A 16141-nucleotide genomic window follows, 5' to 3' on the forward strand; every position below is an offset into this window, starting at 1 on the left:
CCCCCATTTATTGAGATATATTGACAAATAACATTGTGTAACATTGTATAAGTTTAAGGTGTACAATGTGGTGATTTGATATACATATATTTTGTGAAATGATAACCATATTAAAGTTAGTTAACGCATCCATCACCTCATATATCTACCATTTGTGTGTGTGTGTGTGTGTGTGTGTGTGTGTTTGGTGAGAACATTTAAGGTCTATTCTCTTAGCAAATTTCAAGTATACAATACAGTATTGTAAACTATGGTCACCATGCTGTACATTAGGTCCCCAGAACTTCTTCTAATTGCAAATTTGTATCATTTGACCAACATGTCAAATCTCCCCATTCTCCCCACTCCGAAATCCCTGGCTACTTTCTGTTTCAATAAGTTCAGCTTTTTTAGATTCCACACATAAGTAAGATCATACAGTATTTCTTTCTCTGACTTACTTCACTTAGCATAACACCTCAAGGTTCATCCATGTTGTCACAAATGACAGGATTCCCTTATTTTTTATGGCTAAATAATATTTGTGTGTGTGGGTGTGTCCATATCATCTTCTTTATTCATTCATCTCTAGACGGACACTTAGATTGTTTCCACATGTTTGCTATTGTGAATAATGCTACAGTGAACATGGGGGTGCAGATATCTTTTCAAGATAGTAATTTTATTTCCTTTAAATATGTATCCAGAAGTGGAATTGCTTGATCATATGGTAGTTCTATTTTTAATTTTTTTGAGGAACTCCATACTGTTTTTCTTTTTTAAAAAAAATTATTTATTATTTATTTTTGGCTGCTTTGGGTCTTCGTTGCTGAGCGCAGGCTTTTTCTAGTTGTGGCGAGTGGGAGCTACTTTTTGTTGTGGTGCACGGGCTTCTCATTGCCGTGGCTTCTCTTCTTGCGGAGCATGGGCTCTAGGCACGCGGGCTTCAGTAGTTGTGGCTTGCGGGCTCTAGGGCGCAGGCTCAGTAGTTGTGGCGCACAGGCTTAGTTGCTCCGCGGCATGTGGGATCTTCCTGGACTAGGGCTGGAACCCATGTCTCCTGCATTGGCAGGAGGATTCTTAACCACTGCGCCACCAGGGAGGTCCCTCCATACTGTTTTAAATAGTGACTGTGCCAGTTTACATTCCCCCCAACTATGCATAAGGATCCCTTTTCTCCACATCCTCTCCAACACTTGTTATCTCTTATCTTTTTAATTATAGTCATTCTAACAGGTATCAGATAATATCTCATCATGGTTTTGATTTGCATTTCCATGATAATTAGTGATGTTGAGCATCTTTTCATGTACCTTTTCATCTTTCATGTACCAATCATCATGGTTTTGATTTGCATTTCCATGATAATTAGTGATGTTGAGCATCTTTTCATGTACCTGTTGGTTATTTGTATGTCTTTGGAAAAGTGTCTTTTCAGGTCCTCTGCCCATTTTAAAATCCAGTTTTTTCTATTGAGTTGTTTGAGTTCCTTATATATTTTGAATATTAACTCCTTATCAGATACATGGCTTACAAATACTTTCTCCCATTCCACAAGTTGCCTTTTCATTTTATTGATTGGTTCTTTTGCTGTGCAGGAGATTTTTAGTTTTATACACTCCCACTTATTCATTTTTGTTTATGTTGCATGTGCTTTAGGTGTCATATTTAAAAAACTTGTTGTTAAGACCAATGTCAAGAAGTTTTTCCCTATGTTTTCTTCTGGGAGTTTTAGAGTTTCATGTCTTATGTTTAAATCTTTAATCCATTTCAATTTAATTTTTGTGTGTGGTGTAAAACAGTGTTGCAATTTTATTCTTCTGCTTGTGATTGTCCAGTTTCTCTAACTATTTATTGAAAAGACTATCCTTTTCCCACTGAGTATTCTTGGCTCTCTTGTCAAATATTAGATGAATGTATATGTGAAGGTTTATTTCTGAGCTCTTGATTATGTTTCATTGGTGTATGTTAGTACTATACCATTTTGATTACAATAGCTTCATAGTATAGTTTAAAATCAGGAAGTGTGATGCCTCTAGCTTTGTTCTTCTTTCTTAGGATTGCTTTAATTATTCAGGGTCTTGTGTGGTTCCATATGAATTTTAGGATTTTTTTTCCCATTTCTGTGATGTCTTTGGAATTTTGATAGACATTGTATTGAATCTATAGATGGCTTTGGGTAGTATGGAAATTTTGTGGTTTTTTGTTTTTTTGTTTTTGCGGTATGCAGGCCTCTCACTGTTGTGGCCTCTCCCGTTGCAGAACACAGGCTCCAGACGCGCAGGCTCAGTGGCCATGGCTCACAGTCCTAGCCGCTCCGCGGCATGTGGGATCTTCCTGGACCGGGGCACAAACCCGTGTCCCCTGCATTGGCAGGCGGACTCTCAACCACTGCGCCACCAGGGAAGCCCCAGTATGGAAATTTTAACAAAATTAATTTTTCTGATTAATGAACTTGGGACATTTTCCCATTTATTTGTGTCTTCTTCAATTTCTTTCACCAAAGTGTTATAGTTTTCAGTGTATAGATATTTAACTTCTTGGTTAAATTTATTCCTAAATGTTTTATTTTATTGTGAATGGGATTGTTTTCTTTATTTCTTTTTACATATTTCATTGTTAGTGTATAGAAACACAACTGATTTCTATATGTGGACTTTGTATCCTGCAACTGCACTGAAATCATTGATTAGTTCTAACAGTTTGTGTGTGTGTGTGTGTGTGTGTGTGTGTGTGTGAAATCTTTAGCATTTTCTATATATTCGATCATATCACCTGCAAAGACAATTTTACTTCTTCCTTTTCAGTTTGGATGCCTTTTATTTCTTTTTCCTGCCTAATTGTTCTGGCTACGACTTCCAGTACTATGTGGAATAGGAGTCGTGAGGGGGGCACCTTTGTCTTATTCCTGATCTTAGATGAAAAGCTTTCAGCGTTTGACCACTGATTGTGATGTTAGCTATGGGCTTGTCCTATATGGCCTTTATTATGTTGAGATATGTTCCTTCTGTACCCAATTTATTGTGAGTTTTTATCATGAAAGAATGTTGTATTTTGTCAAATTTTTTCTGCATCTATTGAGGTAATCATATGATTTTTTTATCTTTCACTCTATTAATGTGGTGTATCATATTTATTGATTTGCATATGATGAACCAACCTTGCATCCTAGGGATAAATCCCACTTGAACTTGATGCATGATCCTTTTAATGAGCTGTTGAATTCAATTTTTTAATATTTTATTGGTAATTTTTGCATCTATATTCACCAGAGATATAGGCCTGTAGTTTTCTTGTAGTGTCCTTATCTGGTTTTGGTTTGAGGGTAATGCTGGCCTCATAAAATGAGTTTGGGAGTGCTCCCTCCTCTTCAAATTTTTGGAAGAGTTTGAGAAGGATTGGTGTCAATTCTTCCCTAAATGTATGGAAGAATTCACCAGGGAAACCATCTGGTCCTGAGATTTTCTTCATTGGAAGGTTTTTGATTACTGATTCAATCTCCTTACTTGTTATAAGTCTGTTCAGATTTTCTATTTTTCCATGATTCAATCTTTGTAGATTGTATGCTTCTAGGTGTTTATCCATTTCTTCTAGGTTGTCCAATTTTTTGGCATATAATTGTTCATAGTAGTCTCTTTGATCCTCTGTATTTCTATGGTATCAGTTGTAATGTCTCCTCTTTCATTATTGATTTCATTTATTTTTATCTTCTCTTTTTTTCTTGGTCTAGCTAAAGTTTGTTAATTTTGTTCATCTTTTAAAAACCAGTTCTTAGTTTTGTTGATCTTTTTTATTGTTGTTATGGTCTCTATTTCATTTAATTCTGCTCTGATCTCTGTTATTTCTAACTTCTGCTAACTTTAGGCTTAGTTTTTTCTTTTTCTAGATCCTTGAGGTGTAAAGTTAGGTGGTTTATTTGAGATTTTTCTTTTTTTTAATATAGGTGTTTATCACTATAGACATTCCTCTTAGAACTGCTTTTGCTGCATCCCCAAAGTTTCTGTATATTGTTTTTCCATTTTTGCTTATTTCAAAAATTTTTTAACCTTCCCTCTTGATTTCTTCTTTGATCCATTGGTTGTTCAGGAGTGTGTTGTTTCCTTTTTACATACTTGTGAATTTTCCAGTTTTCCTCCTGTTATTGATTTCTAGTTTCATGCCATTGTGGTACAAAAAGATACTTGGTATAATTTCACTCTTTTTAAAATCACTAAGACTTGTTTTGTGACCTGTACTGATCTATCTTGAAGAAGGTTCTGTGTTCACTTGAGAAGAATGTGTATTCTGTTCTGTTGGATGGAATGTTCTGTATATGTCTGTTAGGTTCATATGATCTAAAGTGTAGTTCAAGTCCAATGTCTCCTTATTGATTTTGTCTGGATGATCTATCCATTGTTGAAAGTGGGGTATTGAAGCCCCCTATTATTATTGTATTGTTGTCTATCTCTCCCTTCAGATCTGTTAGTGTTTGCTTAATATATTTAGGTGCTTCAGTGATGGATGCATATATATTTACAATTGTTATATGTTCTTGATGAACTGACCCCTTTATCACTGTATAATGACCTTCTTCGTCTTTTGTACAGTTTTTGGTTTAAAGTGTATTTTGTCTGATATAAGTACAGCTACTTCTGCTCTCTTTTCATTTCCACTTGCATGGAGTATCTTCTTCCATTCCTTGACTTTGGGCCTATGTGTGTCCTTAAAGCTGACATGAGTCTCCTGTAGGAGGCTTGTATTAGAGCAGGGGTCCCCAACCCCTGGGCCATGGACTGGTACCAGTCCATGGCCTGTTAGGAACCAGGCTGCACAGCAAGAGGTGAGGGGCAGGCGAGCGAACGAAGCTTCACCTGCCACTCATCATCACTCCCCTTGCTCACATTACCACCTGAACCATCGCTCGCAATACTGCCTAAACCATTCTCCCCCACCAAACCCCTCCATCCATGGAAAAATTGTCTTCCACGAAATCAGTCCCTGGCACCAAAAAGGTTGGGGACCACTGTATTAGAGTCTTGTTTTTTTAATCCATCCAGCCACTCTATGCCTTCTGATTGGAGAACTTAATCCATTTACACTTAGAGTAATTATTGATAGGTAAGGACATACTAATGCCAGCTCATTGTTTGCTAGATGTTTTGTTGTTCCTTTATTCCTCTCTTGCTGCCTTCCTTTGTGAGTTAAATTTCTGTGCTGGTATGCTTTGATTCCCTTCTGCTTATCTTTCATATATCTACTATAGGTTTTGCTTTGTGGTTACCGTTAGCCTTACATAAAACATCTTATCGATATTACAGTCTGTTTTATGCTGATAACAACTTAAATCACGTACAACAAGTTTACTCTTTTTTCTCCCTTCCTTTTATGGTTTTTTTTTTTTTTTTTTTTTTTTTTTAGCGGTACGCGGGCCTCCCACTGTTGTGGCCTCTCCCGCTGCGGAGCACAGGCTCCGGACGCGCAGGCTCAGTGGCCATGGCTCACGGGCCCAGCCGCTCCGCGGCACGTGGGATCTTCCCCGACCGGGGCACGAACCCGTGTCTCCTGCATTGGCAGGCAGACTCTCAACCACTGTGCCACCAGGGAAGCCCCCCTTTTATGTTTTTGATGTCATAATTTACCTGTTTTTATGTTGTGTACTTATTAACAACTTATTATAGCTACAGTTATTTTAATACTTTTGTCCTTTAACCTGTATAGTAAAGTGGTTAATATACCACCATATTACAGTATTAGAGTATTCTGAGTTTGACTATATACTTACCTTTATCAGTATGTTGTGTATTTTCATGTTGCTAATTAGCGTCCTTTCATTTTAGCTTGAAGAACTCCTTTCAGCATTTCTTTCAAGACAGGTCTAGTGGTGATAAACTCCCTCAGATAAACTCCCTCAGCTTTGTTTGTCTGGGAAAGTCTTTACCTCTCCTTCATCTCGGAAGGACAACTTTGCCATATAGAGTATTCTTACTTGGCAGTTTCATCCTTTCAGCACTTTGAAAATAACATCCCCCTCTCTCCTGACCTGTTAGGGTTCTACTGAGAAATCCTCTGATAGTCTTATGAGGGTTCCTTTATAAGTTACAAGTTTCTTTTTTCTTGCTCCTTATAAGATTTTCTCTTTGTCTTTGTCCTTTGACAATTTTACTACAATACGTCCTGGAGAAGATCTCTTTAAATTGTTTGGTGACCATATGAGCTTCATGAACTTGGATAGCCAAATCTCTTCCCAGATTTGGGAAGTTCTCAGCCATTATTTCTCTAAGTAAGTTTTCTGCTTCCCGCCCCCCTTTTCATTCTGAGATTCCAATAATTTGCAGATTGTTTCTTTTGATATTATCCCACGGATCACATAGGCTTTCTTCACTCTTTTTCATTAGTTTTTCTTTGTTCTCCCTGACTGGATAATTTCAAAGGTCCTGTCTTCTAATTCCAGATTCCTTCTTCTGCTTGATCCATTCTGATGTTGATGCTCTCTATTGCACTTTTCGTTCACTCATTGTACTCTTCAGCTCCAGAATTTTGATTTGGTTCTTTTATATGATTTCTCTTTGTTAACGTTCTCATTTTATTTGTGTAACATTTTCCTGATTTTGTTCAATTGTCTTTCTATGTTTTCTTGCAGCTCATTGAGCTTCCTTAAAACAACTATTTTGGGGCTTCCCTGGTGGCGCAGTGGTTGAGGGTCTGCCTGCCGATGCAGGGGACGCGGGTTCGTGTCCTGGTCCGGGAAGATCCCACATGCCGCGGAGCATCTGGGCTGGTGAGCCATGGCCGCTGAGCCTGCGTGTCCGGAGCCTATGCTCTGCAACAGGAGAGGCCACAACAGTGAGAGGCCCGCATACCGCAAAACAAACAAAAAAACCCAACTCTTTTGACTTTTTATCAGGAAAACTATAGATCTTCATGTCTTTGGTATTGGTTACCAGAAGATTATTGTGATCCTTTGGTGGTGTGATAGTTCCTTGATTTTTCATGTTCCTTGAAGTCTTGTGATGCTGTCTTCACATTTGAAGTAGCAGTTACCTCCTCCAGTCTTTACTCATTGACTTTGGGAGAGAAATACCTTCTGTCAGCCCTGCTAGGGATTCTGAGGTTTCTGGATATGCCTACTCTACATTCCTTGTTGTCTCTTGTGACAGAATTCTTAAGCTTATATGCCTTCTCTCCATCCTGCAATGCACCAGGCCAGAGGCTGACAGACTCTCTTTTGCTTTTGCAAGGATAGAGCTAAAGCTCGAGTTTGTGGTCTCTTCCTGGCCAGCAGATTTAGGCAAGCTTTCTACACATGTTCACTACTGTCTGCCAGAGCTTGCTCTCACCACCATCAGGAGTGCATTCAGGGAGATAAGCCACAGGGAGGTGTGTAGATGAGGCACATGGAGCATCGGCAGTGCCTGTGGGCCATTTGGAAGGATTCAAAGGTAAAGTGTCCCCAGCAGCTCATGACAGTTAGTAGGACCCATGTCCCTTTAATGTCCTCTGAGGGTCCTATGTGCTCTCACCGAGCCTCTTCCCACCCCCATGTCATGTAGCTCACAACTCAGTACTCTGGATGGAGCAAGAGAGAAATGACCTCTTTGACAGGATCTCACACTGCTGGAGAAGCTGGGTGCTCACTCACACACTCTCACTTTACCCTGAAGGAGAAATCACTGACCAAGAAAATGATTTCTTAGCATTGAGCTGTGCCAGTTTGGGGGACAGGTAATGCAGGTAAAGTCAAACTGTTCCTCTTACCCTCTCCAATGTGTCCAAATGTGTATTTTTCTGCTCCAACTATGTGCTGGAATTTCTCTTCTGGAAACCTGGATTTCCACAAAGTCTCTCTTATTCATAAGTGATTGTCTAAGACAGTGTTCTCCAGGGAGAGAGGCCCACTCCTTCCTCATAATCTTTATCATGCCTCCTGGATATGCACAACTGTCATTTTCTCACATTTATGTCAAGTCGAGTGTTGCAAAACAGCTCCAAGCTCTTTCATCCAACCAGTTTGCCTATCCAATATATCCCAAAATTTAAACTACAGAAACTGTGGCACTGTTACTGTTGTCAAATAATTTGAAAAAAAATAACACACAAAAAGGACAAACAATATACTTGCAGGTCACCAGTCTTCAGCCTCTGATAACAGCCTACTTCTAGTTGTCCAACTTGCAGTAGGTATATTCACTTCCATCCGTTGTTTGATCTAACTTTCCTCCTGTCTTCATCTTACTCATGCTACACTTATTTTCCTGATTCCTTTCTTTTTCAAAGTCTCTGTCTTACAGTGTTATATATTCATGGGTATTGGATTATATTTTGAATTATATTGAAATCTTTTGTACATTTGCATCTCTACAGGCTCCATTTCCCCAAAATGGAATTCATTCCCTATTCTTCATATTTAAACCATTTCATCTTTCAATGTTCTACTCATGTACTCTCTCTTTTATAAAGACCTCCTTGGCATCCCTTTTCCCATTCATCAACCCATCCATCCATCCATCCATCCATCCATCCATCCACCCAGGTCTCACCCCATTCCGAATTCTGAGAGCTCTGAGTACCCCATTTGTTAGATCACATGGGACCTTATCAGGCGTACACTTCTTGCTCTTTGTCGTGGGTTGAATGATGGCTCCACAGAAGACATGCCTATGCCCTAACCCCTGGACCCTGTGAATATGAACTTATATGGAAAAAAAGGTCTTTGTTGATATAATTAATTTAAGGACCTTGAGATGAGGTCATCCTGGCTTACCTGGTTAGGTCCTAAATCCAAATGACAAGTGTCATATGACACAGAAGAGGGGACACAAGAGGAGGAAATGGAGGCAGAGATTGGAGTGTTGTAGACAAAAGCCAAGTAATACCTGGAGCCACCAGTAGCTGGAAGAAGATGAAGGATTCTCTTCAAGAGCCTTTGGAAGGAGTGCAGCCCTGCTGACACCTTGATTTTGTACTTCTGGCCTCCAGAACTGTGAGAGAATAAACTTCAGTTGTTTTAATTTACCATGTTTTATGATAATTTGTTATGGTAGCCACAAGAAACTAGAAATTCAAATGGCCAGCTCTTTAAAATCAGAGGCAGTGTGTTTTACCTCTTTGTATGAGGTCTTTCCTCTACCTGGAGAAAAGTAGCCAGAACAGAGAAAAGAACACCAAGAACTGAGTTGAATTGACCAGGTTTCAGCATGGCCCATCCATTATTAGCTGGCTCTCTTTTCTAAATCAGGGACACATGCCATTTCCTCTACAGAGTGACTGTGAAGGTTTCATGTGGAAATGGATGGGGAACTCTCTTCTACTGTGTGTGTGCAGCTCTCCCATATACTCACTGTTGCTCTTTTGTGACTTGTTTCCCTATTGAAGTGTCAGGATAAGGTCTCACCTCTGTGGGTAGAGGACAGGGTTCCTCTGAAAAGGATGGTCATTCTGGGGTTAATCACTGGGGAAGAGGCAAGTCCTAGACATGAAATCATAAATTAGAAAGCAGGCTGCAGGCAGCCTCTCTGGAGTTGGGATTTTGCTATAGTGGCCTTCTTTCAGCTTCCCCAAATAGCCATGTGCTTTTTTGTTTTAGGGCTTCTGTATGTGCTATTCCCTCTAGCCAGAACATTCTTCCCCCAGCTAACTCCTATCCTCTGTCTCAGTTCTAAAAAGCAGCCTTCCATTACTACCTAGATTAGGCCAGGACTCCTGACATATTGCCCTTAGCCCATGCCCTTCTCCTCAGAAGTATACATCACCCTACGTCTTGTTCAACATTCTGCCTCATTTGGTGTCATACCACAGGTTCCATGGGCAAGAATGTGCCCACCTGGGTCTTGTGATTCTCCTGCAGCAGAGAGCAGAGCACCCTCCCCACCCCCACCCCCAGCTTCAGATAAGGGAAGTGACCCTAAGGTCACATTCTCTGGTTAGAGGTTACTCTCCAGTGGTCCCTGCCCCCAGCCTTCAGTTAAGTCTCACTTACACTTTCTGAGGCTAATTGTGGCCAGACACACCAGTGAGCAGCACCCCTGAGGCTTGCAGTCATCCCTCAGGAGTATCCTAGGGGAGGGTGCATCTATCTCAGGGGCCAGGGCTTTCACAGCTGCCCCACCCTATGGGGAGTCTCCCTCATTGATATTCCTGACATTGACGATTTGGACTTGATTTTATTGAGGGTGCCAACCAGTGAATTTCCTTATAACAGAAAATGTCAAATTCATGTGAGAGATGGCTATAATCCAACAGGGCAACCAACATAGGGCTTGGTAAAATGTGGACTAGATCAGGCAGAAGCAATGGGGGGTATCTACCCCTGTGTGCACTTGTGAAGGTTGAGTTACAGGAGATGCTGAATGTAATGGAAACATTGACTTGGAATCTTTAGGCATCTCCTGAAAGGATTAGCCAATGGCATCATAAAAAGAGAAAGAGGTCAACTGAAAAATAGCAGGACGACAGAGGTGCCCATCAGACTCCTTGAAGAACCCAGCAGTCCAGGTGATTGGAATAGGATAGCACATGAGCCTGACCAGAGCCCAGAGAGAGAGAAGGCGGGTTGGGCACAGGATCACCACCAGCATTCAGGTTACCCAAAAGATGGGCCCAAATTGGACTTTTCTGGAAAAGGTTCCACATGTTGCTTCTGGGGTAAAAGTATTCTTCACCTCATCCATTTTGAGATCAGTCCCCCACTAATGCATGCAGGGCCTCAAATATTAATATCTGATTGGACACATATAATGAATTGCAGAGTAGGAGGCAATAAATATTTAGGTCAGAAAATCTGACAGTTATAATTTATATTCACTCTTAGTTCACCCATCCTGTTTAATGTGGGGGTTGGGGTAACACTCACCCCGCTCCTGCTCAGTCTCACAGAGCAGCAAAGGAGCCTACAGTTCCTCCCACCCATATGTCTCCAGCTTGAAACCCATCCTCTCCCAAGTCCTGGCTCAGAAACCAGTTTAAAGAGGTCCTCTGTCCCCCACCTCACACACACCAGTAACAAGGAAGTCCCTCAGGGTTGGGAGGGGTGGGAGAAGCCAGGAGACAGACCAGGCCAGGCCACTTCCCATTATTCAGCAGAAGGGGAATGAGTGGGGGCTAAGCCTCTGGTCTCTGGGGCTCGTCTACACCAACTTCTTGGCTTTAAAGAAGCTCTTGAGGTGCTGCATCTGCCAGATGCCAGTGGCCACAAGGATGAAGGTCTGCAGAATGAACCACCACAGCACCCGTTGGTTGGTGCTCTCGCTGGTCTGCCGGAAGCGCTCCTCTCGCCACTGTGGGAGGGGAGAACAGGAAGGTGTGGCTAGAACTGAATTGACCCCCAGGGGAAGAGCTGAAAGAGCCACTCCCTGGGAGGTTACACATCCACTGTCCCAACTGGCCCAGCCCAGCCCCTCACCCTCTGGTACTCCTGCTCCTTCTGGATCTTCTCCACTTGCTCCACCAGCTGCTGTATGCGCAGATGCAGCAGGGTCAGCTTGTCATTGGCTGCAAGTTCCGTATAATCATTGGTGTGTTCACCCAACTGCATGTCCAAGTGAATGGCCTGGGGAGCAGAGGAGCCAAGGGTGGGGGTCAGGGAGCTCAGCTCCACGCACCTGCCAGAAACCCAGCTTCCACACACCAGTCTGGGCCTGACTGAACTGAGCAGTTCAGTGCCTCACACTCATTGATGTGAGGACTAGCTCTGCTCCAGGTGCCAAAACACCAGATCAAGGCCCTGCTTGCATGGAGTTCCATGTCCAAAAGACAGAAGGGACAGAACAAAATGTGTAGAACAAAATGTGTATGACTCAGTGTTTGAGACAAGCAGCTCCTAGGAGTTCCATGTCAGTGGGAGGTGGTAATGAAGAGCCTGGGAGCGTTCAGCTGCTGGACAGCTCTGAATTTTACATTATGAAGCTTGGTCTTTATTCTAGGGATGGCAGGGAGCCGAGCGATGATTTCAAGTCAGAGTGACTCCTTCCTGGGTCCCCTCTCATTCTTCAGGACCTGTCCTCTGTATGCTTACTTCATGGAAAGCCCAGCCCTCCTCAAGAGGCACCGCCTACTGAACCCTTTTCACCCAAGGGACTGAGATGTTAAGGGTTGGTGACTTTCCCCTCCATACTCACCAGCTTGCCATCATAGAAGAGGGCGAACCGGATGGACTCGAGGTGGAGGCATATCTGGTGCTCTCCGGGAGACTGAGAAGTGAAGGTAAAGCTGCCCCGAGGGCCATACTGACGAGCCAGCAGATTCTAGAGGAAACAGCCTCTGTGAGCACAGAGAAGCTGACCAGAAACCTGCTTCTAGGAGAGGAACTCTGGGGGTATCCCAGGTTCTGATCCCCACAGGCCAGACCAGTAGGGAGGGTGTGAGGAAAATGGCATCAGTTTGGGCTTGAAAATCTCAGATCCCAGCACTGCTAGTACACAATACTCTACAGACTGCAAAGAGCATGGCCTTTCTTGAGCCCTCTTGCCTGTGAGGAGATGAGCCCTCCTCTGAGAAATGGAGGACTAGGGAGGACTAGACAATGACGCTGGAGACGTGGGGGTGGGAGGGCTGCAGGGAGTCAAGGCCTACCTCACCTTGTTCTCGGGGTCCTTCACAAACACGAACAAATTGATCCACTGCGGGGAGGGCTGGTACTTTTCCATAGCAGGGTCGTATAGCTCGGTCTTGTAGTTACCTAATGGGGAGGCAGCCTGAATGCATCCCCATCCACACTCACGACCAAGAGCCCGCCCAGGACCTCCAGGAGTCACGGGGGACGGGGGGAGGAACAGGAAGATCCGGGTGTCTGATTGCGGGGCTTGACCACAACCCTCTGCCTCTCTCCTTCCCTCTCCTGCCCCGCTTTTCTGCTGTCATCCGGGTCTGGATCAGACTTGCCTCCTCGGCGCCCCCCAACTCCGGCACAGGCAACGGAGAGCATGCTTTGCCCACACTGCTCTCCACCCATTTCCCACCCGTGCCTAACCCCGGCAGCAGAGGGGAGGTATGGGCCTGAGCTGATCCCGCGGGGCCTCATCCCCATTCCCTCTCAGGACTCTGGGTGCGGGGAGGGCAAGGCCGGGACTCTGGGTGCGGGGAGGGCATGGCTCGGGCGCACCTATGACCACTGTGCCATCGGGGATCTCCTGGATGAAGCACTTCTCCTCCAGCTCGCTGACCTCGAGGTAGAACGCGTCTCCGCCGCCTGTGAGCGCCAGCAGCTGCCCCAACAGCAGCGGCAGGGCCAGTTCGGCTGCCCTCGCTCGGCCCCATCCCCGCCGGGGGCCGGCCCCGGGCCCAGCGCCTTGCGTCCCGCAGGCCCCCGCCACCTTCCCAGCCGAGCCCGAGGGTGTCTTTGCTGGGCCTGCGAGACTGCAACTCGGGCACGGACTACAAATCCCAGGAGTCCCCGCGCGGACTCGCGTTGCGGAGGGGCCACGCGAGCTCCCACCCCACTAGCGAGGCGCTGCCCAGCGGTTTCCTTGCCCCGCCTCGCTTAATGCGCGCAGAAACCCAAGGAGGCGGTTGCTCTTAGCCCCATCTTGCTGATGTGGTAACAGCCTCAGAGAGAAGAAGGAAGGGACTAGCCCTCTGAAACTTGCAGGAGCGGCTGCCTGAGATGGGTGTTGAGAGTGTGGGCATGTCCAGGCATGACCTGGACCTGAACCTCGAGGAGGTTAGAAGTGATGGTGAGACAGAATGAGAACTGCAGAGAAGCCCTGTGGGGTTCAGAGGCTGACGTAGTAGTTCAGGAAAGGAACGGAGAAATGTCCCTTTTATGGAAGGGGTAAGTTTGACTCAAGCTCTGAAGGATGGTTAAAATCTCCCTGAGCAGTGACGGAGCAAGACCAAATTAGGTAGAGAGACCTAGAATTGCCTAACAGCAGTAGGCCAGTTAAGGGACTAGGGGAAGAAAGTTTATGGGCACATGGAGGGAGGAGGTAAGTTGGGCCGAATCACTGAGGGGGCAGGAGCTGCCAGGCCAACTTGTACAGGTGGGACTCTTCATCCAGTGGGACCAAAAGAAAAGACTGTGAGTGAGCCTGGAGGGTGAAAGAAGTCGGCAGGAATGCAACTGGAAAAGGAAAGGGAATACACAACTGAAAGGTGTGGGAGGGTGGGGCCAACATGACAAGACAGGGACCCAGGAATAGCAAATCTCAGGAATTCCGGAGCTCACGGTGCTCTGAGTAGGGCAGTGTATACTCAAACGTCAATATAAAGCAGTAGCCCTTCCCAGGTGGTGGGATGAAGTCCTCCACCATCTAGAGCCTGATGATAATAGATGCTCATTGGTTTATTCAGTAATATAAAATGATGATGAAAATAATAATACTTTTTATTCTTCTGTGCCAGCCACTGTTCTAAGCACTTTTAAATGTATTAACTAAATTAATATTTTAAAAACTCTATAAGGTAGACTCTAATAGGATTCCAGTTTAACAGTTGGGGAAGCAGTGGCAAAGAGAGGTTGAGTAATAACTTGCCCAAGGTCATCCAGTGATAAGCGGCAGGCATTTGCTCACACAAACTCTGGGCATGACTTTACGATACATGTTGGACATGAATATGAGTAAAACCTGTCTCCTGTCCTCTAAAAGCCCACTGAAAAGCAAAGGAGCAATGTCAATACAGTGTTTTAAGATTAATAATATGTTTTAGCTACCAGAAATTGTCCCCTCACTTTATCAGTGTGGTCCATTGATAATTCTAGGGGAACGTTTTTATTCCTTCACTGGGAATGATCTTTAAACGAAAATGATAGATGCAGGTGTTAACAAAGGCAGACACTTTAGAAAGGTCAATTAAGACAACAGCTGAAAAGCATCTGTTGGATTTGGGAACTAGCTGTTCATCAAGGGCATTCACCAGGAGCTGGGAGCAGGGGTGATGACTCAGGGTCTGGGAGGCAGGATGAGGTGCTGTCCACGGTCCTGAATCGTGATTGCCTGTACCACCGCCTGCAATAAGGGACTGGTTTTGTTGTTGTTTTGCGGTACGCGGGCCTCTCACTGTTTTGGCCTCTCCCGTTGCGGAGCACAGGCTCCGGACGCACAGGCTCAGCAGCCATGGCTCACGGGCCCAGCCGCTCCGCGGCATGTGGGATCTTCCTGGACCGGGGCACGAACCCGCGTCCCCTGCATCGGCAAGCGGACTCTCAACCACTGCGCCACCAGGGAAGCCCTTGTTGTTGTTTTATATATAAATTTTCCAATTCCTCATGAACTAATACTTTTGTAAAAAAGAATAAAATATGAAACTGATTATGGGCTTGAATGTCACATCAATGTTAAATTTCTATAAAAGTTTCTAAGCGCTCAATTTCTGTGCTTATCTCATTGCAGACCTATAACAAACACTCATGGACCAGCACCGGCCCACAGTGAGTAGCACTGTTTCATAGCCAGTGATCAGACTGCCCACAGAAATCCCCTAAAGGGACAAAAGTGGAAAATTATTAGGGCCTGCAGTGACATGCATGTAAGGAGATAGTGCAGCAGTGACTTTACAGCAAGATTTCAAAGCCAAGAACCCAGATGTTGGGAAGGATGAGATGGTTCCCAAGTAGAAAAAGTACTGTGTTGATGATAAAATCTGATTCTGAGTGATGACAGGGCTGAGAATATAAGAGCAGAGAGCCCATCATTCTGGGATTCTCCCACTTGACAGTGATCTCATTCCACACTGTCTGCCAAGACCACTGAACCTGGGTGCCATTTGTGAGATTTAAAGAAGACATTGGGGAACTGCATCTACTTGCCCTATCTGAGGTTCCCCTAAGATCGAAGACTCTGTCAGGCCTCTACTACATGCTGTTCCCTTTCTAAGGGATGTCCTGAGCCCCCATTGCTGCCCTCTTTTCCACTTGCCTAATTCCTATTCACCCTCTCAAGACTCAAGTGCAGCATCCCTCTTTTAGGTGTTTCCTGCCCTGGGCTCCTTGGGACCTTGCGTTAACCACGTTGAATTATAATTGTCCATTCACATGCAAGTCTCTTGGGGCTGATAGCTGGAAGAGATTAAGACAGGTTTCTGCCACATATATTTATCTCTGTGCTCCCCAAAGCCTAGCGAAAATCTAGGAACAGTATGATTGTGCAGTGGATGTTTGGTTAGAGAAAGGGAAGAGAGAGGAAGGAGAAAAAGTAGAGGGGAGTATGGAAGGAAAGGGGGGGACAGAGAGAGGAAAAAGAAAGAGAAGTTG

General features: G+C 44.3%; 1 protein-coding gene across 1 annotated transcript; it reads right to left on the reverse strand.

The window, feature by feature from the left end:
* Positions 1-10765: 10765 nt before the first annotated feature.
* On the reverse strand, positions 10766-14201 carry LOC117307524 (transmembrane emp24 domain-containing protein 9-like). Its single transcript, XM_033855156.2, has 6 exons — positions 14117-14201; positions 13055-13300; positions 12531-12631; positions 12072-12197; positions 11357-11503; positions 10766-11231 (listed from the first exon to the last, which is right to left on the reverse strand). The coding sequence occupies exons 1-6, from the start codon at positions 14199-14201 to the stop codon at positions 11082-11084; spliced, it is 855 nt and encodes a 284-aa protein (XP_033711047.2). The 3' UTR covers positions 10766-11081.
* Positions 14202-16141: the final 1940 nt, after the last annotated feature.

This window comes from Tursiops truncatus, chromosome 3 (assembly GCF_011762595.2).
Source record: "Tursiops truncatus isolate mTurTru1 chromosome 3, mTurTru1.mat.Y, whole genome shotgun sequence".
NCBI classification, from domain to species: domain Eukaryota; kingdom Metazoa; phylum Chordata; class Mammalia; order Artiodactyla; family Delphinidae; genus Tursiops; species Tursiops truncatus.

Excerpts from the sequence above, each read along its gene's own strand:
- LOC117307524 (XM_033855156.2), bottom strand. The coding sequence starts at position 14,201 with ATGGTGGAGGACTTCATCCCACCACCTGGGAAGGGCTACTGCTTTATA. Across the intron at positions 12,632-13,054 it reads CGATGGCACAGTGGTCATAG|GTAACTACAAGACCGAGCTA; the intron begins GTGCGCCCGAGC and ends CCTCCCCATTAG. Across the intron at positions 12,198-12,530 it reads TGAAGGACCCCGAGAACAAG|AATCTGCTGGCTCGTCAGTA; the intron begins GTGAGGTAGGCC and ends TGTTTCCTCTAG.